The sequence below is a fragment of the Myotis myotis genome, unplaced genomic scaffold (assembly GCF_014108235.1).
Source record: "Myotis myotis isolate mMyoMyo1 unplaced genomic scaffold, mMyoMyo1.p scaffold_m19_p_5, whole genome shotgun sequence".
Taxonomy (NCBI): Eukaryota; Metazoa; Chordata; class Mammalia; order Chiroptera; family Vespertilionidae; genus Myotis; species Myotis myotis.
This window is the reverse complement of record NW_023416357.1, coordinates 41,576,338-41,602,362: the sequence shown is the minus strand read 5'-3', so window position 1 is coordinate 41,602,362 and position 26,025 is coordinate 41,576,338. Positions and strand designations below refer to the sequence as shown.

The 26,025-nt window shown below is 44.3% G+C and overlaps 1 protein-coding gene across 4 annotated transcripts in view; it reads right to left on the bottom strand.

The window, feature by feature from the left end:
- Window positions 1-26,025, bottom strand: part of PDE8B (phosphodiesterase 8B) — a 205,955-nt gene that overhangs the window by 155,778 nt on the left and 24,152 nt on the right. For 2 of the 4 annotated variants that reach the window (XR_004967485.1, XM_036308858.1), the window contains exon 1: window positions 25,075-25,929. The exons of 1 other annotated variant lie outside the window; for it this stretch is intronic. Coding sequence is in view for 2 of the 3 variants with exons in the window: in XM_036308858.1 (XP_036164751.1) it covers window positions 25,075-25,416 (342 nt within the window). In the remaining variant the exon portion in view is untranslated. Of the gene's footprint in view, window positions 1-25,074; window positions 25,931-26,025 lie in introns of those variants that run through there. One more of the 4 variants, XM_036308859.1, reaches the window with a different exon arrangement.

Sequence of the window (26,025 nt, the reverse complement as noted above, 5' to 3'; positions counted from 1 at the left end):
ACACAATTCAGTAAATCAATAAAATGACCTAAAATATATTTTTAAAAATATATTGACTATATTGACAATCTATTGACTTGATAGAGAAACATTGAACTGTTGTTCTAGTTATTGATGCATTCATTGGTTGCTTTCTGTATGTTCCCTGACTAGGGATTGAACCTGCAACCTTGACATATCAGGGATGATGCTCTAACCAACTGGGCTACCCGGCCAGGGCCTGAAATATATTTCTGCTTTATATTATGACCAGTTGAGGAGGGGGGAAAGGGTAATTAGAGAGAGAAGGAAGGGTATAAAATGTATAGTGGTAAAAACACAGATTCTGGTCAGAATGACCTCAAATAAGTTACTTAACTCTAAAGGTCAGTTTCCTTTGCCATAAAATGAGGATAATAATAGACCCCTCTCACCAAGTTGCTGTGAAGATCAAATGAAATAATGCATAGAGAATGTAAGCGCACACGCACACAATGAAATGAGACAAAAGAGAAAAGGGAAATGAGGCAGGCAGAGGGGGCCCAAGAAATGTCAACTCACTCTCCTCTGAGCTCCAAGGTCCAGAAGGACTGGGCCTTGTCTTCTTTATGATCAGCGACTGTACACACTCAGTAAATAGTTGACGATGATGAGGCAGAAGAGGAGGAGGAGAGGGAAGAGGAGGAGAAGATGGTTACCAACATGCCTCCAGAAAGAATACAATATTTTGCATATGAAATCACTGAAAAGTTACAAAGCACTGATGGAGATGCTTCAGTTTCAAGATATTTTCTCATCTTATTTTAATGTTCTAGAAAAAGCAAAAAAAAGTATTTTATTTAAGATACTATTCATTCTTTAAACTTTTCTTAGTTTTTACATCTTACTAATTCGGAGAGTAGGAGGACTTCTTACTGAAACCAGCAGAGAGTAGCTATAATGATGCAAAGTCTATATGAGAATGTTCTAGTTCATTACTATTGGACTGATGTTAAACATAACTCAAGTAGTAGCGCAGAGCTTGAGAGATGAGAATATTTCACACAGGCTTTCCCTTTGTATTTAATATTTTCCCCTATGCTGACCGTACTTTGACTCAAACCTGTGGCCTATGTCTCTGTGATTATTTTGTATTAAACTTTCAACTAGGGTCTTGCTTTTCCTGCCTCTAGCTTCTCAGCCCCTCACTCTGGCCATCAAGGTCCCGAACTGACCCAGGTATAGGTGATAAGAATGAAATGAGAGGACATTAGCTTAGCAGTTAAGAGGATGGCCACTTTTAAGCAATAAAACAAAATTTAAAAAAAAAGGATGGTCACTGGAGCCAGTCAGCCTAGGTTTGAATCCTAACTTAGCCTCTTACTAGTTGTATGATCTTGGGCAAGTCACTTAACCTCTCTGTGTTTGAGGGTCTTGGTTAATAAAAATAGATACGTAGTATCTATCTCATGGAATTGGTGTGAGCATTAAATAAATTAATGTATATGTAAATAAAGTGCTGAAAACAGTACTTAGTATAAAGTAAGCACTATATAAATGGTGGTGGTGGTTGTATTATCATCATCATCATATCAAAGCCTTAGCTCGCTATTCAACATAACGGAGACCGGCTGGACTACCCACACAGTTTGACTTCTGGTAAGAAGCTCATTCTACAGCATCTTCACTGACCTGAGGCAGCCCCCTGCACCTGTGTGGTTTCCTAGGCCTCGCTGTTGGATGCCTCCTCCTGGATCTGCTCCCATCTCTGTATCTGACACTACTAATACGTGCTACACCGTGATTTGAAAACATTATGCGAAGTGAAAGGAGCCAGAGAGAAAAGAGTACATACCGTACGATCCCATTAATACAGAATTTCTAGAAAAGGTAATTTTGTGGGTATGGAGGGTGGGGCAGATACTAGGGTCTTTTAGAGGTAAAAGAAATATTCTAAAACTGGATTGTGGAGATGTTTGTATAACTATAAATTTTCTAAAATTCATGACACTATATACTTAAAATAGATAAAATTTGTAGTATGTAAGTTATACTTAAACAAAGATGTTTTTCAACAACAACAACAAAATGCAATGATAACTCCTAAAGGGCTGAAAATTTACCCAAAATATAGATTATCTATTTTTGGGAGTATAGATGGTGGCTCTGCCCAACTATATCACGTTTGTTCTATGGCTATACCGCGGAAAGATCTTCTGAGAAGCGCTCTACATGCCCCTGCCCCCAACAGTTAGGCTCAAGCTGTTGAATCACAATTACAAAATTCACTATGAACTTCTCCCACCAACTTCCCTGCAAAACTTGATTAAAAGGGACCACTTTTAAAAAACAGATTAAACATGTTGTAGTTAGCATTAAAAAGGTACACATTCCTTGACACTTCTTAGAATGTTAAGACTAATGAGAGAAAACAACTTTGACTAATAGTGTAATAGGAAACTTACAACAGAAGAGGCTGACGTCTTACCTGAAGTCTCACTGATAATATCTAACCAGGATAAACTGCAGCCCCGAACCCTGCTTATTATTGTACCCATTATAAATGTACCTGGCTCCTCTTAATGGTTTTCAAATGGCTTTCATGCCAGGCAGCTCTGGACCCCCCACTATGTTGTCTGTTTTGGTCTAATATCCTGAACAACTAATGTTTTCTGAAACACACTTTAAAACATGCTGATGGAGGTGAAATATGTTTAACTACTATCTGTTCTCTTCTCCTTCAGCACCTTTGCTAATGATGTCTGGCCACCTTTCTTTTCTCTAATTCTTTGTGTAATACAGGGTCTGCGCCAATGTTTTCTCTCCTTTACTGGATAATTTTAGTGTGGAAAATAACATCCCATCTTCCTGAAATATAATTCACACTGACAATGAAAATAGCCCCATCTCTTATCCCCATGTCACTGAAAAACTTCCCACATGTCTCTGTAACAGACACAGGCTCCTCCAGCTTCAGATCTACTGCGAAGATCTCAGCTGAGGTTAAACATGTTTCTGCCCAGAGCGCTCGCTCTTGTAAAAACCCAGGCTTGTCTCTCCAGAACACTCGACTACTTGGGTGGCTTTTGAAGCATGTTTGTTTATCACTGCTACTGGTCCATTATCCCCTGGGAACACAATGTTTTGCAAGGGGTCCTCGAGCAGAGGAACACAACGGCAGCACTTAGACGTCAGTCTACCCAAGTGCATCCAACTTTAAGTGTTTTGCTTCCTTCATCAGTACTTTTTCTGTGATCCTGCCATTTCAACAAGTTCTCCAGTGACAGCACAGAAGTCAAAATGAAGCCATTCAACTGAGAAGTTTTCAAAAGGGTGATTTAAATTTTAATTGAAACTCATGTAGAAAGAAAACAAGCCTAACTCACAGCATAACCTGGTATACTTCTGCCTTGTTACTGGTCAAATAATCTTATGCCAACACCTTCTCCCTCATTTGGGGGCTAAGTTACTAATACATTTCCTGTAAAATATTTAATGTAAAACATTACACCCATACTAACATATTATTCAAAAGCATTTGAATTTCAACTAAGCACATAATTATTTAGTAACCACTTGATCCAAAAGACCAATAAGTGTGTAAAAGGGAATAAAGAAAAAATATATAATTCTTATTTCCAAGAGCTTCCTGATTTGCATTTCTGAAAAATAAAAATATTTGGCCTTTCAAATGCAGATTTCCAAATTTGAAGGAATAAAATATTTAAGAAGCCTTTAGAATAATATGTAGTTACAAGCAAGCAGCACTTTGATAAGTACATTTACAAGACTTCCTAGGGAGTGACCAGATTGTTACTCATTACAGTAAACATGTACTGTTTTTTTTCCCTTCAATATAAAAATGATGAATGAAGAAGAGGTGAGTGGGATAACTGTAAACAGAAATTGCAATCAACAGAGGAGATGGTAGCCACTTGAAAAAGGGTCTTTTTCCAGGGTACCCGCTAGTCCAACACCTCAGAAGCGCAGCTCTTGAATGAAACATTCAGAAACCGGGTGGTACACTTCCTATGACTTCAGCACATACACATTGCTGTTCTTCTTTGATAAGCACTGAGAGTAATCACGATTCCACTCAAATATTTATTCAAATACTTTTGTTATCAGAAGTAGTATAGCTTAAAGTACATTGCTCTTGAATCTGAAGAAAGAACTTTAATTCATGCTCAATATGAACTGAAATATGGAGAGAAACATGGTTGAATGCCATATATTTCAACAGATGAAAAGGAATTTGAAGAGGTAAATAGGCATCCTATATAATAAAATCCTAATATGCTAAGTGTCCGGTCATCTGGTCAGCCGTTGAACCAATCAACGTGTAATATGCTAATGATATGCTAAGGATGCTCAATAGCTCGCTATGATGTGCACTGACAACCAGGGGGCAGACACTCTGACTGGTAGGTTAGCTTGCTGCTAGGGTCTGGCCAATTGGGACTGAGCAAGATGGGCTAGACATGCCCTAGAGCCCTCCCGCGGCCCCTCCCCAGCTGGTCAACTTTCCAATTGTGCACAGGTGGGGTCCCTCTGCCTGGCCTGAGCCCTCTTGCAATCTAGGACCCCTTGGGGGATATTGGAGAGCCGGTTTCGGCCTGATACCGCAAGTCAGGCTGAGGGACCCCAATGGTGCACAAATTTGTGCACTGGGCCTCTAGTTATAATATAATGACACAAAACGGTCATAGTAAGAATAACCGCTAATATTTACTGAGCAGCATGTGAAGAGCATTACCTACGGACCTCATTGAATCACACAGCAGCTGTGTCACAGAAGCAAATTGTTATTATCTCTACTTTACCCAGGAAGAGACGGAGGTTGGAAAAGTGCAGTAGCCTGACCAAGGTCACACAGTTGACTACGTGACAAGGATAGCACTAAAGTCCAAGTCTGTCTGACGGCCAAGACCAGTTCCCAACCACCACCCCTGACTCTCTCCTGGGATAATGTGTTCTTAAAGCAAAGTTCACATTAGCCATTGGATGATTTCTCAGGGGAAATGGCAAAGCTACATTGATTTGCTAAAGAAACCACAAGCATCTGCCAAATTGCATTTCAGATTTTGTATTTAAGGGTTCCAGAGTTATCATTTGAAAAACGGAGCTGCTGTAGCTGCTTACATGATGAATGCCCTAGGACTTAGTCTAGTTCTTGAGTCTCTTTTTCCTTCTGTCCACACTCACTTTCCTGGTGACCTCACCCAGGTTCATAGCATTAAGTGTCATCTATGGACTGATGACTCAAATTTATGTCTATAGCTGGGACCACCTCTGCCACTACCACTCTTATCTCCTCCCTGAATTATTCCAATAAGCTCCTAACTTGCCTCTTTCAACAGGCAGAGCAATCCTAGTAAAATAAGTCATTCCTGTGGTCAGAACCATCTAGTGACTCCCACCTGGTTCAAAACAAATACCCTTGAGGAGTCCTTACAACAAACCCCATCAGACCTGTGATATGCCCACCCCCCACCGCTCTAACCCCATCTCTCACCCTCCCCTCTCACGGATTCCACGCCAAAATCACAGGCCTGCCTGTGCTTCTCAAAATGCCAAGCGTGTTCCACACTCGGGGTCTCCCTCTGTCTGGGACACTCTCCCTCCAGATATCTGCGTGGCTTGCTCCCGCCCCTCTTTCAAATCTCATCTAAAATGTCACCTCCCAGGAAGACTCTCTGGCAATACATCACAGCAGTTACAGCCCAGATTCCAGTCGGCCTGCCTGGGTCCTAATCCTGACTTTGCCACTTCCTGGTGCTGTGACCTTAATCTCTCTGGGCTTCAGTTTCCTCATCTTTAAAAGGAGGACAATAATAGCGCCAGATTAATAAGGTGGTTGTGAGGATTTGATGAATTAACATAAATTGCTTAGAACGGTGCCTGGCACATGGGGAGGACTGTTATAGTTTGTTTGTTTTAAAAAAAATATGGTTTTATCGATTTTTGGAGTGGGGGGAGGGAGGAAGAGAGGGAGGGGAAGGGAGGGAGAGAGATGGAGAGAGAGAGAGAGAGAGAGAAACATTGATTGGCTGCCTCCTGCACAACCCCCACTGGGGATCAAGCCTGCAACCTGGGCATGTGCTCTGACTGGGAATCAAACTGGCCACCTCTCAGTGCACAAGACGACGCCCAACCAACTGAGCCACACCAGCCAGGACTTTCATTGTTATTAAATCTCAGATGGTATACATTATAAGACACCATTTTTTATCTGTTGCTTAAATAAACAGTGTCAATTAAAGTAGTACATGACAGACTCCAGGCCTCTGTGGGGTTCATCTGTGGGATAAAGGCTGTCATGGTTATTCTCAGGCCTGGAGAGCTAAGGTTGACCCTCCTAGATGGGGAGCCGCCTGGAAGGGGAGGTCCTCCAATCAAGTGATGATCACAAGCATTTACCAAGTGTCAGGCACCCCACTGAGCGCCTGGCATGCGTGCTCCCATTTAATCCTCACTACTTCCAGAGGAGGCAGGTGCTGCTCTTATCCCATTAAACAGGTGAGAAAACAGCCTGGGCAATATTCAGCTAGCAAGAGGGAGAGCTGGAATCCTAGAGCAGAAGACCCTGAGGGAGTCTTAGCCTCACCTGGACTTGAGGGGTCTAGGAATCTTGGAGAGGACTCCGAGGACAGAGGGTAAAGGTGAAAAGGTCACAGAGAGGGAGAGGCAGGGGGTAGGAAAGGCCTGATTGAGTCTCTGGTGGGTGGACAAGAGCTGCTAGCACCGGAGAACTAACCAGAGCAGCCGTGGGCAAACTATGGCCCGCGGGCCGGATCTGGCCCGTTTGAAATTAATAAAACTATTGGAAAAAAAGACCGTACCCTTTTATGTAATGATGTTTACTTTGAATTTATATTAGTTCACACAAACACTCCATCCATGCTTTTGTTCCGGCCCTCCGGTCCAGTTTAAGAACCCACTGTGGCCCTCGAGTCAAAAAGTTTGCCCACCCCTGAACCAGAGGGCCTGGCATCTGAGTGGTCACTCCGCTTGTTCTCTTTTGTCATTCCTGAGTCTGCAATGAGTCCTCTTGACTATGACAGTCTTGTCTCACCTCGCTCTGAGAAGCACAGACAGACCCTCAGGTGTCCAGGCTGGCCAGGCTACTAAAGTGGGGAGGAGGCCCGCCTGAGGCCTGCATGGAGATGGAAGCAGTGGGATCAAAGCAGAAGATAAGATGCTGTGGGTTGGAGTCAAGAGCCACCTAGTTTTTCTAGTGCTAGGTTCGGGGGGCCATTTTACCAACGAGGTGACATTCCCTACCGAAGGTCATAGGAAGCACTGGGCATGCGTACCATGTTGTAATTAGGAACTGCGGCCAAGACTCTAGAACTGGGGAAACAGCCAGAGTTATAAGCAAGCTATGGAGATGCAGGGGCAGCAGCAAGGGATCCCAGCACGGCTGCCAGATGGCATCATCCTGGTGGCAGCCTCAGGCCCCGGCTAGCCTCCTCCTCCACCTCCTTAAGGCTCCTGCTTGCTCGTGACTATCCTTTTGTATACAGCAGGTGCACCAGAAGTTCACGGCACAGAGGAGGTGCTCAGTAAATAGATGAATGGGGCAGAAGAGGCCAGGGGGGGAAAGAGCACTGTTGGCTATGAAAGAAAAATCGATTTGGGCCTTCAGTGCTGCTCAGTGAAATACTGATTAAATTGGCTTGTTTCCATTATCAATCTTTTCAATCTTAGGACTCGTGGCAAGATTAAAAATGCCCCCCTTACATGCAAAAAACTCAAACATATATCAAACTTGGAAATATTAATAAAAGATATTTTGGAAAGGTCTAAAACAAATGAGGTCACACACACACACACACACACACACACACACACACACACACACAGCTGGGGAGTGGGGAATGAAACCCCAGGAGATAAATCTCCACGGGGAAGGATGGACTAAGAAACACAGTATAAAATCTTCTTCCAGTTCAGTTCTCCCACCCTGACTAAGTACTTCCATTTGAAAGTTGATCCTAACACACTAGTGCAGTACCCATCATACATGCAGTGCTGGAAGGTTTTGTCCTCAATCCACAGAAGAGGAGGAGCTCTTTCCCTTAGAGGCCCTTTAACTACCGGGAAGGCAGGGCAGACTCGGCTCCAGGAGTCTGGTCACCCCACCTCTGCTCCGGGGGAGGTGGGGTGACCAGGTGCTTAGCCGAGAGAGCAAGTCGAGGGCACCATTTCAGTAGGACAGCTCTTTGTGCAAGGTAGGTCTATCACTGTCAGCCCACAGCCTGCTCTTGGGGTGAGGGTGCTGGAGGGTGGAAAGGAGATAAAAAAAACCCACCGGCCAATCAAAGAACAAATCACTGGTAACCTTGGGAGACTCACAATGACTGTGTGCTGCCTTCCATTCACATCCGCTCAGGAGTTGGGGTCAGTAATAAAACCCCACAGCAAGGATGAAGTCCTGGTTTTCTTACTCCAAAGAAGGAAAACAAATCAATTAGCCCCCATCACGGCACACTGCCAAGCCCTGATCAATGTGAATTACAGTGCCAGTGAAATCTTGCCATTCAAAAGATGTGGTACTTACAGCAGTATCCCCCTTAAAGTTATTGGGGTGTTTTTTTTTCCATTACCTTTAAACACTATGTTTTATCTGTTAACCCTGGATTACAATTTTTTTATCACTAAAAGATAAATTAGACAAGGCAATGATGCACTTGGTTTCCATGACAACACTGCACACAAAAAAGTTCGACCTGCTGCATCACCAAGAAGCACTTTGAAAATCATTTCCTAGCAACCCCATAGGCACCCAGAGACACACACCTTCCTCTGCCCTTTATTCAGACCTGGGAGAATTACACTCATGGCGACAGAGAACGGGTCACTTGGTTACCACATCTCAAGTCGGCACAGTCCATCAATGCATGAAGCAAAATCATCACCAGTCTGTGTGCAGGGAGACACGTGCAGCTATCTGGTGTCTCTAATAGGCTGCAGCCTCCCCTCCCTCAGCTATGGTTACAAAAACCCCAGGCCAACTCCACTCTCACTAATCTGCTCAGAAGACAACTGACTGCCTCAGAATAATTCACAAATATCTACACACAAATCTGAAAAGGGGGAGTGTAAAAATCACCCTCTGACAATCTGAAAGACAGGGTAGCCACGTGGCTCTCTCACTTGCAGGTTTCTCACTGTACAATACTATACACCAATGTATTGGGAAAATAAGAACAAAAGCACAACGTTTAAGAGATTTCATAATAAAGTTTGCCACCTAAAAGAAGTTTTACATAAGCAAATGTGAAGTACAGTGGGAACTTTTTTAATGAGAAATGGATGTTTCTCCAAAATAGCACCTTCTAAAAATGAACAAAAAGTAGAATGTGCTCACTGCAAAATAATTGGTTATTGTGCACATTGGTCTCCACTTGCAAACCACCTCCCCCGTCCACTGTGTGCCCTGCTCAGTGCCTGGAGGCTCACCTCTGCATCCTGCACCACCAGCCTCCCTTCCCGACAGCAGCAGGGCAGAGGAGAACCAGGAGAGAGGGGTGGGGTCATTACTTCCCACTCCTCCCTGCTTCACTGCCCTGGCCTGGCAATCACAGCGCCTTCATAATTACAGCCCTTGCCAGGGGCCCCACAGCCAACAGTGCCCTTTCCTCCCCTGGCCTCTCCAACCCCAGGACGGCTAGGGCTTCACACAGTTGCCGGTGGGGGCACCTCACTGTCCCTTGTCTCCCCTATCTCTGCTCACGCCTATGTAAGCAGACTCTCCATTTAAGTCTCTTCATCTGAACATCTGGGGTGAAATGTTTCCCCAGGGACCCTGACTGATGCAACTTGACCATTGCAATACATCCTGAATTAACACGTAGCAAAACCTTTTGTCACACGACTCTTTTCTCACATTATTACCATTACTACCATTTCTACTTTCTCCAACAATCAATCATACAAAAGAATCTAGAAAAGAAGGTAATTTGCCCTTATAAAGCCTAAACCCAACTCATTCCACTGCAACCAGAGAAGAGCAGCCTAAGGAGAAACGAATGCTTCCCTAGGAACTTCATGTCCATCTATAACGCCAGGTCATTTAATCTGATTAAGCTGCAGGAAGAATTGGCAAAGTAGGAAGGGTGGGTTTTCACAGACCTTCCCCAAGGCCTTCTGGGCTGGGCCTTCATAGCTTGGCTTGTGTTGTTTGCATTGTCAGTATCCACACCATCAGCCTGCATCTGCATTCATATGAGCATGTAGGAAATGCTTCCAAAACAACTACACATGGATTTTGCAAGAGCCACCATGTGGAAATTATCTTTACCACCATCCCCTCTAAATTAGCAAAACAAATGTCAATAGCCAACACATACTGTGTGACTCACTGTGCCCCAGCCAGGAACCCGACCCACATTTAATTTCAGTGCTTCCGATGATTTGGTATTCATATTAAGCTCCTGAACTAAATCTAAACCTTACTTTCCAACTAAGATGGCCACCTCTCGGCTGTCTTTGTGAACTAAATCACATTCGCTCAGGAGCACCTCCCGCAGGTAGCAAAAGAAAGTGCCACTTAAGGATCCTTGAAATGCCAAGTCTCTTGCCTTTCCTCAAAATCATACCCATCACTTCTCTTAGACTGAGTGACTCCTTTAATGCACAGGCTGGGCCCCATTACAGTGTGATTCCAGAGCTCTGGGAAAGGCCTGCACGGGGGATTCTGGCACACATGGGTGTATGGGTGCCTACATGAATGGAGGGCCCAGTGTGGGAGTTAGGCCTATGCTCTGCCTTCCTGAGCCAAAGCTGCAGTGTAAATAAAAACACCAAGGAACACAAATATGGTTATTCGGGGTGGGGGTGGGGGTGAGGGCTCTGCAATCTAGCAGAGAACTGAGACCCAAATCCATGCCACATTTCACTATGGTACCTCATTTAATTCCTAAAAACAACTCTGATTTTTCCACCAGGAAAATGTCAATCAAAACCACAATAAGATCCTAACCTGATACCCACATGAATGGCTATAATGAAAAAGACAGATAATAACAAGTGTTGGTGAGGATGTGAAGAAATAGGGACCTCAAGTATGCTGGTGGAAATGAAAAATGGCGCAGCTGCATTGGGAGTTTGGGGGTTCCTCAAAAAGTTAAACATACAATATGAGCAAGCAGTTCTACTCTTTGGTATATACCCCAAAGAAATGAAAGCATATGTCTACACAAAGACTTGTACAAGAATGTTCATAGCAGCATTATTCATATTAGCCAAAAAGTGGAAACAACCCAAATGTCCATCAATGGATAAACAACAAGTGGTATATTCACACAATGGAATATTATTTGGAATAAGAGGGATAAAATACTGATCCGTGCTGTAACATGGATGAACCACAAAAACATTATGGTAAGTGAAAGAAGCCAGACACAAAAGGCCACATGCTATTTGAGTCCATTTACATGAAATGCTCAGAATAAGCAAATCTATAGAGACAGAAAGTAGGTTAGTGGTTGCCAAGGGATGGGGAATCAGGACTGACTGCCAATAGGTATGGAGTTTCTTTTGGGGTTAATGGAAATATTCTAGAATTCGACAATGGTGGTGGTTACACAACATAATGAATATATAAAAAAATCACTGAATTGCACAGTTTAAAATGTACAACTGTAGCCCAGTTGGTGTGGTTGAGCATTGAACCATGAACCAGGAGGTCCCTGGTTCGATTCCTGGTCAGGGCACATGCCTGGGTTGCAGATTCGATCCCCAGTAGGAGGAAGCCAATGGGTGTTTCTCTCACATCAATGTCTCTATCTCTTTATCCCTCTTCCTCTCTCTCTCACTAAAAAAAAATCAATAAAAACATATATGTTTTAAAATGTACAATTGTAAACTTTGTTATGTGAATTATATCCTAATTAAAGAAAAGCCCAGTGGCATGACACTTCATACCCAGGGCTCCACAGCATTACCTGCACTCAGATTATAACAGCACAAGACAGGAGCAGACAGGGACCCCCACCTGTGGTCCAAGCTCAATAACATTTTCACACTAACTTTTCTTTTCTAAAACTGTTTGCAAGGAAAACGAATTCTGTACTTGATTCTATCTCCTACCACTGATGTATATGGTTTGACTAGAAAGTACATTTACACAGTTACGTTGATTAAATTGGAAACATAAACATGGTAAAGAATGTTTGAGTTAAGCTCTCCTGTAGCCAAGCACTAAATTTATAAACCTACATTTGCACACACAGCCCTCTTCTTCTCTTCCTCTCACCGTTCCGGGCCCTCTTCCCCCTTCTCCTGCCCCAGATTCCCAACAAGGATGTTCTTTTAAAACTAAACCAAAACCGGGACAGACGGTTCCATCTCCCACATCTGCCTCATCCAAACATCAAGTAACTTCCCTACTTAAAAAGTAAAAATCTATTCCCTCCTCGCTATTGCCTCACAAAAAGAGCGAGAATGAGACATTACTTGTATGTGCCTCCTGACAGAAGTACACAACACTACCTAAAAGGCAGTCTTGCCAAAATAAACAGGCCTGAATCCAACCACACTATACCTCTAGATGTAACTACCAATATACAGGAAATACAGGGCCAGGAAAATGTGGTGAATGATACCACAGGAATGTAATCAGCAAAGTCCAGGCTGTGGGAAACTCTGCTGGACAAGGAACCCAGTTCTTCAACAAACAAACTGTGAGGGGAAAAGAGAGAAAGGGGACCTATACATCAAAAGATACTTAGGAAGCATATCAACCAGTGACAACAGGTAGGCCTTATTCCAAAGATGTTTCATATGTCAAATACTTTTAAATAAAGACACTTATGAGATAATTAGGGGAATTTAAACATTGTCTTGGTATTTTCTGATATTAAGAAATTATTTTAATGTTAGGTATGCTGATAGTATTAGGGTTGTTTTTTAAACAGTCCTTATCCTCTTATAGTTATACTAGAGGCCCGCTGCACGAAATTCGTGCAAGGGGCTTGGCCCTCGCAGCTAGAGCAACTTGCCTCGGCCTTCGCAGCCCTGGCCCTTGCAGCCCCAGCCCTCGCAGCCCCGGCTTCATCCAGAAGGACGTCTGGAAGGTTGTTTGGCTGTCTGGTCTAATTAGCATATTACACTTTTATTATTATAGGTGTTGAAAAAATTACAGCTGAAATAATATAATGGTTTAGATTTGCTTTAAAAAAATTCCATAGTAGGGAGGACAGTAGTGGTGTAGATAAAAGAATAGCCTTAATTTTATAACTGTGAGGCTGGATGGTGTGTACATGAAGTTTTATTATACTTCGTGCACTGGTGGGGTCCCTTGGCCTGGCCTGCGCCCTCTCAAAATCCGGGACCCCACCTTGGCCAGGGAAGGACTGCAGGAGGGATCCAGGACATGTCCAGCCCATCTCGCCCAGTCCCGATTGGCCAGACCCCAGTAGCAAGGTAACCTACTGGTCAGAGCATCTGCCCCCTGGTGGTCAGTGCCCATCATAGCAACTGGTCGAAAGTCGAATGGTCAGATGCTTAGCATATTAGGCTTTTATATATATAGATTATCTCTACATCTAACTTTTCTATAATAAAAATGGTAAAGGATGAGCCTTCAAAAATTGGCTTGTATATTATCAATAGTAGACAACACTTCTTGAGAGTTGTGTTCAAAGTTAACATCCCAATTCTCTACCAGTATCTACTACTTCTAGCCTCACATAACACAAAGTTCAAAGTGTCAGATATGTTAATTATATCATCCTCACAACAACTCCATGAAATAAGTACTTTTATCAATCCCCTTAAACAGAGAAAGAAATTGAATACTGAAGATGTTAAGTCACAGAACTAAGTAAGAGATTATAACCTAGTTCTCTCTGACCTTAGACCCCAAGTGTCCACTGAGAAAAACAGAAACCACTCTACATATAGTAAGTAGAGACAGATCCATGTAGAGAACTGTTTACAAGGTGTTGAAAGGTATGAAAGAGCAAACAGAAGACAGGGTGAGCTGGAGAAACTAAGTAGATGGAAGGGCAACATTCAGAGGCCAGAAGCTGTGACCTCCCAAGGCTGGCGCACAAGCCCACTCTCCTCGGCCGAGGTGTGGCACCATCACTGTCAAACCTGTACCCCTGCCACTTAGCAGAAGCCCCTGCTATTGTCTCTTCCTTTCTCCCACACCCCAATTCCCTACCAGTTATCTACTACTTGAAACATCTAACAGGAGATCAGCTGGCAAAGAAATCTAAGAGATACAGTTTGTAGACTTCTAGCCTCACATAATACAGAAGAGAATATGAAAAAGCAGGGATGGAGCTGAGAACCAAGAGACAAAGAACCAACATAATTACTGTGCTGTACTTCTTGTCAAGTTACAACAGCCGGTTACAATGGCTTCATTTATAGCTCTTAGGTGAAGGTTCACTTTCTTCCTCCCTTCTCCCTTCAGAGGAGCTACTAGGTCACCATTCAGCACTGACATGTGCTCTTCATATTATATTGCCCTGTAGATGTAAGACACATTCCAGGCTTCAGAGACTTAGTTACACACACACACACACACACACACACACTCGCGAGGACCCGGGAGGTTACAGGGACTGTACATCTGTTACACTCACACCAATCCTTTTGAGGGTGCATTATCCCCACCTTATGAGGAGGAGGAGTCGTGCAGCTTCTCCAAGGTCACCAAGCTTGCGTAAGGCAGGCTGGAGCTCAAGCCCTGGCCAATGAGTATCTTTCTATCATACCAGGTTGCCTTTCGGTAGCCACAAAAATTATAGGAAAAGAGCTACAGTGAGGTCCAGTATGACTAGCGATGAGGACAGGACATCACTCATTCACAGAGTCGCCAGGGGTCACAGCCGACTCAATGGCACGGAACAACAATGACTAGTAGACAGACATCAAGGTGTGCTCCACCTACAGGTGGTCTGCAAGTCCTCATCTACCAAAAAAAAAAGAAAAGTTAAGAATAAGGATACAATTTAATCAACTTTGCTCTAACTATTTCTTCAAAAAGTGCCTCATCAACTTAAGCTCCCTACAGCCAAAAATGGGCAATTTGAGCACCTAAAGAATAACAACTGCAATGAGTTGACATGCATCAAGTATATGTGTGATCCATAGTGAACCTAAACAAGCAAACAGAGAAACAAGTACACAAAAATCAGTGTCACCCCAGGAGAATGCCAGGGAATCATCTCATTTTGAAAACTGGAAATAAGAGGAAAGATTCACACCTTTAACCTTCCTTTCCTGTATAAACTCTGTCCCAGGGAAACCAACTAGTTGATGAGAGGAAGTTTTTCTCTTTAGAGACATTCCAGCTAATAAGTGAAGGAGAAATGATGGAACAATATTACCATTTTACACCCCTATTCATGGATGTAAGCAGCGATAGTTAATACTGGTGAACACCACAGCAAAGAGACAACCAAACACAGATGTGATGTGAGAACACAATATCATCTAAAATGTATTCTCACCCCCTAAAATCTAGCATAATCTGAGCAAGCCTCTAAATCTAACTACAAGTTTATAGCAAACATAGAAGGCAGGGAAACATGTTAGATGCACCCCAGGAATGCAAACAGTAAAACACAGAATCGGGGGGAAGCCACAGGACAAACAACCCAGGATCCTCCACCAACTAACTGCCAGTGAAAGGAGAGAGACACAGAGATAATGAGACTTAAGAGACACATCTACCAATCACAATGAGTGAACCTTATTTGGATACCAAAAGCTAAAAACTAATAAGACAATTAGAAAAATGTGATTGATATTAAGTACAGTTGTTGCTACAGATTGAATGTCTGACACTCCCACCCCAATTTTGGGTCCTAAGTCCCAATGTGGTGGTATTAGGAGGTGGGGCCTTTGGGGGGTGATTAGATCATGAGGACAGAACCCTCTTAAATGGGACAGGTGAGGATACTGTGAAAAGACTGTGGATTATGAACGAGAAATCAGGTCCTAACCAGACACCAAATCTGCTAGCTCCTTGATCTTGGACTTCCCAGCACTTATTGCTGTTGTTTATAAGTCACCCAGTCTATGGGATTTTTGTTATAGCGGCCCGACCTGCCTAAGATAGTAGTTATTAATTTTTATGTATAATGGTTTTACAATTTAAAAACAGAGAACTGTTAGGGTTAAAAATTCACACTGAAGTAGTTGTCAAGCCCCTTGAGCTCCCTGCACCCCAGCTCTCTCTCCACCACCTGAGCCCCTCACCTCCTCAGCACCAACAATCACTTAGGATAATTGCTCCCTGAGGGAGCGTCGCAGGTTCTCCCTCTGCTTCACCACCCTCCAGTGAAGCCCGTTTCTCCCAAAGGAAACAGGTACAGAAGAAACTCTAGCTCTAATTCAATTTTACGTTTCTCTCAAAGCAATATGGTTTCAACATTGTAAACATACAATCTGGCTAAATACATTTTGGGGCTAACCTAGAAACCCAAATGCCGCGTATAAACATTGTTTCTATATGAAAATCACTTCCCAATACCAACTAGATGCCTTGCAAAGTATATTTCTGTCATGGAATATGAATATAAAAGTGAGGGTTGTCTTTTACATTTATTCAAAGCATTTCCTGATTTTCTTTTATTCAAAGTTTGCATCTTTGACACACAGAAGAGGTTCTCGCCTTTTACTCTCCCTCTCTCTGCCTTTTACTCTCCCTCTCTCTCCAGTCTTGAAAATCTCAACAAACAACGGGGAGGGGAGAAGGTGTCTGCCACACTCCTCCCTGTCACAGCCATTAGAGAGGTGAGAAGAATGGGCCGCCATCCCTGCCCTCACCAGCTCCTCCCAAAGGGATGAAGGTTCCATGATCAGCATCCCAGTGGGCCAGATCTCTGCAGAGAAGGGCGCTGAGCTTTGGGAAGCTCACGGAGTCCATGCACACGATGGAGTCTGGGAAGTGATACTAATCCGAGCTGGCCCAGCCACTGACAAAGCTGATCCTTTGCTCTCATCTTTGTCTGGCCATCACTGTGGGGGTATCACTCTGAGGGAACTCTGGAGGGGAGCTATGGTCGTCAGGGTTTCTATTAGACTGTGGGGAAAGAGAAACTTTTAGTTCCAGCCAAAGCTCAGCTCAAAACACTATTGGAGTTTATGAAGCTTCAGCTGGTGGAATGGCTTTTGCTTTCCTCACAGTCACCCAGTTTCTAAGCCAAGAATGTCCATCAGTTTAAGCTGAAAATCAAGGTAAGTCTCCTGTGGCACAAAGACACTTGAGGGTGCGTTTGGGCTGCTGGAGGCACTTGCCTTCTTAAACTGGAGCTTCCCTCTCCCTCTGGCCACTGCTCTTGCTTGAAGCTCCCTCTGCAGGAGCCTGGGGTGGACACAAGCCCCACCTACCCTGAGCTTATCCTTACCTTCCAGGTCCAGAGCTTGGATGTTATTTGTGGTTCTGATGTCAGAAAACAGCACTTTTTATACATGTGCCCTGTGTAACCGGTTGCTCACAAGTTTCTCGTGTGTCTTCCTATAAAAATTTCCAAAATTCAGGGGTCTTCCTCTCAGTTTTGTGACATACACAGGCAATGAACCCCTGTAACTAATCATTACACCTTCCTCTCTGAGAGAGAAAAAGGCTCTTATATTCACAGTGTGTCATTCTCCTGACCATACAGCACATCTGACAGCACCTGACATGCAGCAATATAAAAACAACAGTGCTTATGAAAAATGGCTTTAAGCCCAATGCTAGACCAAGGCTTCAGGTACAGGTTTATACCAAAGAAGAATTTCATGTAGAGTCACCTCAAGTTAATACCAAGGCCCTAACCTACAAGGGCAAAGGCTGTGTGTGGGCCCAGCAGTCACGGGACTCAAACTCCATCCTGGGCCTTCAACAGGCAAGATTTTACCATGTCATCTCCTTTGGTAATACAGCCGAAGCAGGCCAAACCCATGGCTATGGCAGCAGTTTTCCAAGCTTCAGTATAATGTGTATGTCTGCATAAATCTTCGTCTACATTGGCCAAATCCATCTACTTGAAAGTTGGATACATTTTCCAATAAAAAACAATTACGTTTCAACAATATTGAATTCTAAATAACCAATCTCATCTTAATTAGCAAAACAGAAATAATAGCAACCACAGGATTATTAGCAGCTAATCTTTGTATAATATTTAATGTGCCAAGCACTGTGTTCAGTGAAAATAATGACGTTCTGACAAAGCTACTCCAATTTTGAATGCATTTTACATCCTCCATTCATTTCAAAATAACATTCCAGTTCAAGCTAATAGAAGGGTGACAGTGAACATGTAAGAGGAAAAACCTCACTCACAAGGCCCCCCGGTAGCCCCCACACACCTGTTTATCTCCTCTCTGCTCTACATAACTCTGTAGGTCCAGGACCAGCCTTGGGCCTTCAGGCCTGTGTGAGTGGCAATAAAGCTCAGTGGATAAGAACCCTGAAGTTGGATTCAGATGACTTTGTATTCAAATCCCAGCCCTTACTTTGAGCGATTTAGTCTACCTCTTGCAGCCTCATTTCCTCATTTGTAAAACAGGAATAATAATTTTTATTTCATAGTGTTTTATGTAGATTAGGTAAAACCATGTATATAAAGTGCTCTGGGAATAACAAAGACTTAAACAACAGGCAATATTATTATATCTATTCTACATGTCTTGCTGCAAAATGTACAAACTATACATAAAAATATGAATCGCCTTGGAAACAAGAGACAACCACAGTATTTTCTTCCCTTCATTGATGAATTATCCAAAAGTAAAATTGTCTCCTCATTTTTATTATAGCAATCACATGCTTCTAAACTATTTTTCTGGGTACCCCCCCTAAGGAGGCAGAAAAGAGGAGGTGAAAGGAGTTGATGATAAAGAGTGAAGCATCAGAATCCTGAATAAAAGCTGGCTTTTACCCATCAATGAAAGAAGAGAGAAAGTGGGAAAGGAACTAACAACAAAATCTAAACCTATATTGTAACTTGTTAAAAAGCAGTGTTTTGTATTAAAACATAAAAACTACTAAGACTTCCACTGTAAGATGCTAACACCTATTTTTTTTAAATGAACTCCTGAACACATGTGAATACGTTAAAATGTTTTAAATCTATTCTTTATAGAAAATATCAGCTTAAACATATGGTAGAACTCACTTGTTAACTTTTTAAGACTCTAGAGAGAAGGTATAGAGAGCAGGAAAGTACAAATTGAGCAAAAATGTAACCGGCTGAATAAGCTGGTACCCCACTCAGGGAGCTTCCCACTCGGATGAGTGCTTTCCTTCCCCACCCCCACCTCTGGGCTTTGAGATCACAGGGGCCAGGAAAGTGGGTCAGGGGCAGAGGACAGGATAGAAACAGTCTGTATGGACTGAGTGTTTGTGCCTCCCAAACCCCTATGTTGCAGCCCTAGCCTGGTATCTGGAGGTGAGGCTTCTGGGAGGGAATTAGGTTAGGTGAGGGCATGAGGGTGGGGTCCCATGATGGGGTGCTCCTGCAGGAGGAGAAAGGGACACTAGAACTTGTTTGCTTTCTGCCATGTGAAGACACACAAGACGGCCATCTGCAAGCCAGGAAGAGTGCACCCACCAGCACAGAACCGGCAGCACCTTGAGCTTGCACTTTCCAGGCTGGAAAACAGGGAGAAATAGAGGTCTGTTGTTTCAGTCACCTGTTCACGGTAGTTTGTTCTAGCAGCCCGAGCTGACTAAGGAAAGTCTGAGCAGAGTCAGGGCGGAGAGTGAACTGAAGAGGAGGGTTTGTTTTCAGCAGTAACTTAGAGGTCTCCAAACAAGATAACTGCACATATTTTTGTATCATTAGTCATTAAACAAACGAGAAACATAAACAATAAGTTCAAGGACCATTAAAAATGCCATTATTTTAAGCAATCATCAAAATTGCTCATTTTGATTTGAGCTTAGCATGGTATCCCTAATGATGCTGAACATCTTCAACACTTGTTACAGAGGGGCTTCTGGGGTACGGTCAGGATACTCTCTGCCCTGCTCTTGGAAACCTCCGTCAATGGGCTCCCTGGCCATTCTGGTTTCCAGATGTGTTTGGCCAAAGGAGGTACCCGTCTGGCTGGAGGTGGATGAACGGGAGGACAATGGAATGGGAAGTATTTACTCCCTTGGCTCCCCTGCCAGGCCACAGACTTCCAACTGTTGCTTTCTCCTTAAGACCACAGCTTCTGGGTCTTCCCTATCCTATAGGTTTGTTTTCTTGGGTTCCCATAACCATTTCCTCCTATTGCCTTTTTCTAAGTTCCCCTTTTCTATCTTAGGGCGCTTCAGCATCACTGGAATTATTTTCTTTCATCCTAGCACTTCTGAAATAGTCATTAGATTAATTTTCAATTACCCTTATGAATATTGCCCTTATGAATATCTGTTTCCTGTTCAGACACTATTTGATCAGGTGTGAGGAAGGCCGGGTGGGTTAGTCTTGTCTCACCTAGGTGCAGAGGTTACTTACAGCCTTCTGATTGGTCGCCCGTGTCTCCTACAGGCACCGAGCTCTTCACCCTCAGGGGAGAAATCCAAATAGAAGGAAGTAAACAGCGTCTGTCCCCCAATCAGAAGTCTCAACTGGTTCAACAACTCTCACCTTTGCCAAGTCCCTGAATTCCAGATTTTACTTGCCCACCTGGCCCCAGAGGACTCACCTGCTCCTCCCCAACTCTGCTGGTCTTCTGGATTCTGGACTCTGCCTTCCCACCTGGTTCTGTAGGGCTCACTCCCTCCTTCCTATTCTGATTCCTGGCCTTAACCCATCATCAACCTGGTGCCACAAGATTTGTCCTCGCCAGCATGGCCTGTCTTGCCCAGTGGTCACCGGGGTGGCATTTCAGAAGAGAAGTAGCACCTCTGGAAAGTGAGCAGCTTGCACTACGTTACTTTCTGTTTTGAGGACTTATTTAACAAAAGTTAAAATAAGGGAGAATTATCTGATAGTCCTTAAAAATTAATGTAACTCTAAAGAAAACAGTGAAAACTGAGCTATGGCAGAAAGTAAATTTGAGTTTTACTAAATCAACTTGTAAGACTTATGCTCCATTTTAAAATGAAAAAACATGGTGAAGATGGCTAGCAAGAACTTCAAGAGTTGAGGACTGAACGTGATTATGTACCATGTCATGTGGACCTGTTTAAGCTCCTCCCTTGCCTTGCAACTTTCCCTCAGGCAGGACAGGGCTCCCGCAGGACAGAGCACATGTGACACGGTGTTGGCAAAGCAAGACACCAGCATCTACAAACCCCAATGGGTCCTGAGGGGAAGTCACACTTCAAGAAACCAGAGTGGGCTACATGGCCAGCACTCTCCGCACCGACAAACTTTCCAGCCAGCCTCGGCACCTCAGAGTTCGACTTCATGAATGGAGATAGCAGGTGGCCCATATAAAAGCAAACTAAGGTGAAGACAGAGCTATAACTAGTACCCCAAATACATGGATGTGCTGCCCTATACTCGTTAACCGACAGTCAGTTTAATGCATTTAAAAGCAGCAGTTCTCAAAGTGTGGTTCCCCAGAACATCCACACTAGCATCTTTTGGAAGCTTGTCAGAAATCCAAATCCCCAGGCCCCGCCCAAGATCTATTAAATCAGAAACTGGGATTTGGGGCCAGAATCTATATTTTATCAAGGCTTCCAAGTGACTCTCATGTACACTAAAGACTTATAGAGCAAAAATAATACTTTTCAAAACAGTTCTATCCTTCCCCCAAATAGAAATCTCATTAATTATTTACCACAAGGTCAGAAAAATATCTATTGCTTTTCCCTTTAAACTCTGGGGTGGGGGTGGGGGCCATGGAATGAATATTATAGAAGTCATTAATCAGTGGCTTAGACACACTCTTTTGCAAGAGATTCTCCATCCTCACCGGCTCTCCTTACCAAACTCCATGGCTATTCCCTGGATCCCTAGTGTCTACCACAGCGCCTGGCACAAATACTGGCTAAATGCATAAGTCAGCATGATGAATGGAAGAGAAAGTGGGAACTGGCAACGCTACCTATCAGCACAAAATCATTTGGAAACTCCACCTCCTATGCCCGATCCACAAAACAGTTAACCTATATAGAGATGGCTGCCAGTTGACTGTATGTCAATACAGACTTTCTACAACTAGCTGCCTAGTCTCAGCTGCCTCCCCAGTTGCACTGGCTGGTATGAGAAAAGACGTGTAAGAACCCCCGGATCTCCCTAGAGAGGGGTTCAACTCTCTCCTCTGAGGATTTCTGAACAAGAATCACAAAACTGGCACAGCATCAGAAGTGAGCATTCTGCAGGATTCTCCTGTAGGAGTACTATTTTTAAAAAGGCAAACAAGATGGAGAGGAATTGCTAGGAAGTTGCATTTTTACAGCAATTGGAGACAAATCTAATTTCTTACCAGAAATGGAAACCCATATGATATCATTGTACTGCATATGAATTATTAATGTTTATAATTTTTTGTAAGTTAGGTATTCAGGAAGGTTCCTGTTGACATCATGTTTGACATCATAATGCTTCATCATTCTAAAAGCTTAATGAGGTGAATTATTGCTAGAAAGGAGAGAGAGTGAGAGATCAAGCACACATTTTTGTACTCTGGGGAACATCAGAGACCAAGTAAATAATGAGGATATGGTTTATAATTGATGTACAAAGGGAATTTTTTAAAAAACAATTATTATAGCGCACTGTAAACAGGACAACATAGCAAAGACTTTACTTTTCTACTTGAGCATCTTAGAGAGGGGGAGCATGGAAGCCATGACTAGCAACTATCTCAGACTCTTAGGTGGAAGAATTCTGATTCTAAGAAGAAATAAAAGTAGTTTTTACAAAATTACCTTAACTACAAAAGAGTATGGAACATGTGAAGATTGAAAAAAATATATATAACACTGAATCACAAGTCCTAAAAGGATACTATTAAATATATTAAAGCAATTCTGCAGTAATAATTCTGTAGGATTTGTATAATAATTCTGGTCTCATATTTAATTTCAAATCTATAGTTTCTGAGATCTACACATGCAAATTAGTGCTGAATCATTAAACCACCAGTTTCATTCCCAACATTCCTAGTAATAGCTTGGAATGAATTAAGCTCTTCTTTGGAAATCTTGTTGATAAAGCAGTGAGTTAAATTCCAATGCAGGTCAAGCCTTTTAACACTTCAGCCAAGTAGCAATGATGTTTATACAAGTTTATACTAGCTGCTAATAATTGGGACTCACTTTCCCTCCAGTTTTTACTCCACTCGGTCTCTAAGTAGCCTCTTGAGGGAAGTACTAAAACATAGGGAATGAATTCATTCATTATTCTTTCTTTCATTGAACAAACATTGGGTAACTAGAGTTGCCAGGTACTAAATTGGGAATCCTGCTACTTTGAAAGGCAAAATACACAATTTCTCTGAAGCAACTAAAAAAAGTTTCAAAGTTCATAAGTTGTCACTATTCTAAACTCCTTGCTTCATGTCCTCAAATTTCCTTTTCAACAAGAAGGCAAAAGGATAGTCTTTAAGATAATATCCCAATTTAATTATTTAACCAAATATAAAATTTTATTTCCCTGAAATTTCTCCTAATGCAAACTTTATGTGAACCACTGTGTAAAAAAGCAAAACAAACAAAAAACAAAAAACTTGACAAAATAAAAACATACTGTTCTGCACATGCCTCTATAACAAATGCTCCAGTGGTAGATTGTACTGTCATGCACCCGGGTCTCTAGTCTTTGGAAATTCTACCATCATATGGTTAACATCCAAAAGCTAGAAGAGAAAGCTTATTAACTGGCAGATAGTAGGGCTCAATAAATGGTGTTTTATTATAATGATCATATTATCATACTACATATATCATTATTACCAGTAAAAGCCTACAACCATACATAACCATCATGTTAAGCTTCATGTTATAAAATCATGCTGCTAAAATAAGTGCACTAAAAGAGGCTTTTGGTCTTCTAGACTGAAGCCAGCATAAGCCATCCCTCCACTGGGAGCTGGCTTTATCCAATGAAGACCAGAAGGCTCCTCACACTAGACCAATTGTGGAACAACTTTTTCAAGTATTAAATATACAATTGTGTATAATCAATGGAACGGCTGCTGGTAACCCACTGACCATGTACAAGCTGTGGATGTCACACAGCTTCTATGTAACATTACAAGTCATGGAGATGTATTTTTTTCCTGTCTGCAACACGGATGTGCCATTGTCATTCTGTTTGCTACATGGATAAAAGGCCCAGTGGCCAGGTTTACACAATGAAAACTCTCTTGGATTTAATAGTATTTTGAGAACATACAGAAGGGCAGTATTAAAGTAATCATTTTTCTCCTGCCATTCAGAAATATCTGGTGACTGCTTTAATCATTTAAACCATTTTCTCCACTTCCTCACAATTCCACCCTCCTGAAAGATGAGATGTATGTGCAGAATCTTCATCTTCAGACAGTTGCCCTGCACTGGAAACCAACTCCCCTCACTTGGCTCCGCTGACCCTACAAACTCAAGGCAGGTTCTCTCAATTATATCCCTCTGCAGCCAACCCAAACTAGGGGCAAACAACAGGTTCCACTCTGGTTCTCTCCCTCCATCTCCCACAAAACACACACCCTCATTCATTCACAAATCCCCAGCCTAGCTCCTAGGACTCCATGCAGCTGGGCTGGTTTTCCCAGGCAAAAACGGGAGTACGAGGCATCCTTGGTCCAGGTCTGCACCAGGCACCTCAAAGACTCGCCAGTCGTCCGGGTGCTCCGATTTCATTCAATCAGACTCACCACTGAACGCTCTCAATGACACCCACCCCTGCTCTCGCATTAACCCGGGCACAGCCTTCCTCCCTCTTCATGGAAAACCGGCCAGCCCGCCGGCTCCCCAGTGCGCTCCCTTTTCCACCCCTTCCCCCAGAACCAGCTCCCAGGACCCCCCTACAGGGGTCTTTTCTGCTCAGCTTTCCTGGCCCTCATCACCCCCACAAACGAAAAGTAAACTCCTCCTTAGTGACAACCTCCCAACCCCACCGCGTCACGGCCACTCAACTCCGCTGGAGCCCCCTCCCCGTGCAAACCGGACAGACGGGGCGGGTGGCCCCCACCAGCTGTGCCGAGCCTGGCGTTTACCTGGAGGTTGGAGTAGTTGGTCTGGGTCTCGGCCTCCGCGCTGCTGCAGCAGTGGCGCCTCCGGCCCCTGCAGGTGGTCGCCGCGGGGGCTGCAGAGCCCGAGCTGCTGCTGCTGCTGCCCAGCTCGGCGCGAGCCCTGCGGACCCGGGCGGCGCTGGGAGGCCCGGACTCGCGGCTCCGGGGGATGGCGTCGGCGGCGTCGGTCTGCACAGAGAGGCCGGGCAGGGGAGGTGCGGGGCCCGGCGACAGGCTGGTGCTATGGTGGGGCGAGTTGGACTCGTCCGAGTCCCGGCAGTAGATCACGCCGCTCTGCGAAACGTGGATGCTGGGGGCGCAGCCCATCCCTTGGCCGGGCTCCCCCGCGCGCCCGGACCCGGCGCCCCCGCCGCCACCTGCAGTGAGGGGGCGGGCGCCTCGGCGGCAGTGGCAGCGCCGGGACTGCGCGCCCCCTGGCCTGTCTGGCCGCCGCTCCGTCGGGCTCACTGCGGCGTCCCCAGCCAAGCCTCCGGGGGGCCGCGCGCGTCACCCCAACTTTCCCTTCTGGGCCATCTTCCTCCCTGAGCGGAGGAGCGCGCACACACGGCGCCCAGCGCGCACCGGCAGCCGCCACCCTCCCTGCCGCGGCGCCCCAAACACGCTCCCCGCGCCTCCGCCCGCCCCTCCTCCCTCGGCTCGGCCCGCGCCGCCGCCCAGCTCCACCTCGCCGGGCTCCCGCGCCCGTGACCCCCGGGCCAGGGCGCCCGCCCGCCTGTCTGCTTCTTCTTTCCCCACTTTCAGACCGCGCCCGTCCTCCTCCCTCCTCAGGTGCCCCCGCTCCGCAGCTACTGCCGCTCCGGCCTCACTGCGCCCCGCGGCCCCGCCCGCCGCTCCCCGGCTCCCCGGTTGGGCGAGCGTGCCCGCCACTCGTCTGGGTCCGCGGGGCTCCAGTGCGTGGCCGCCGGCACCACGCTT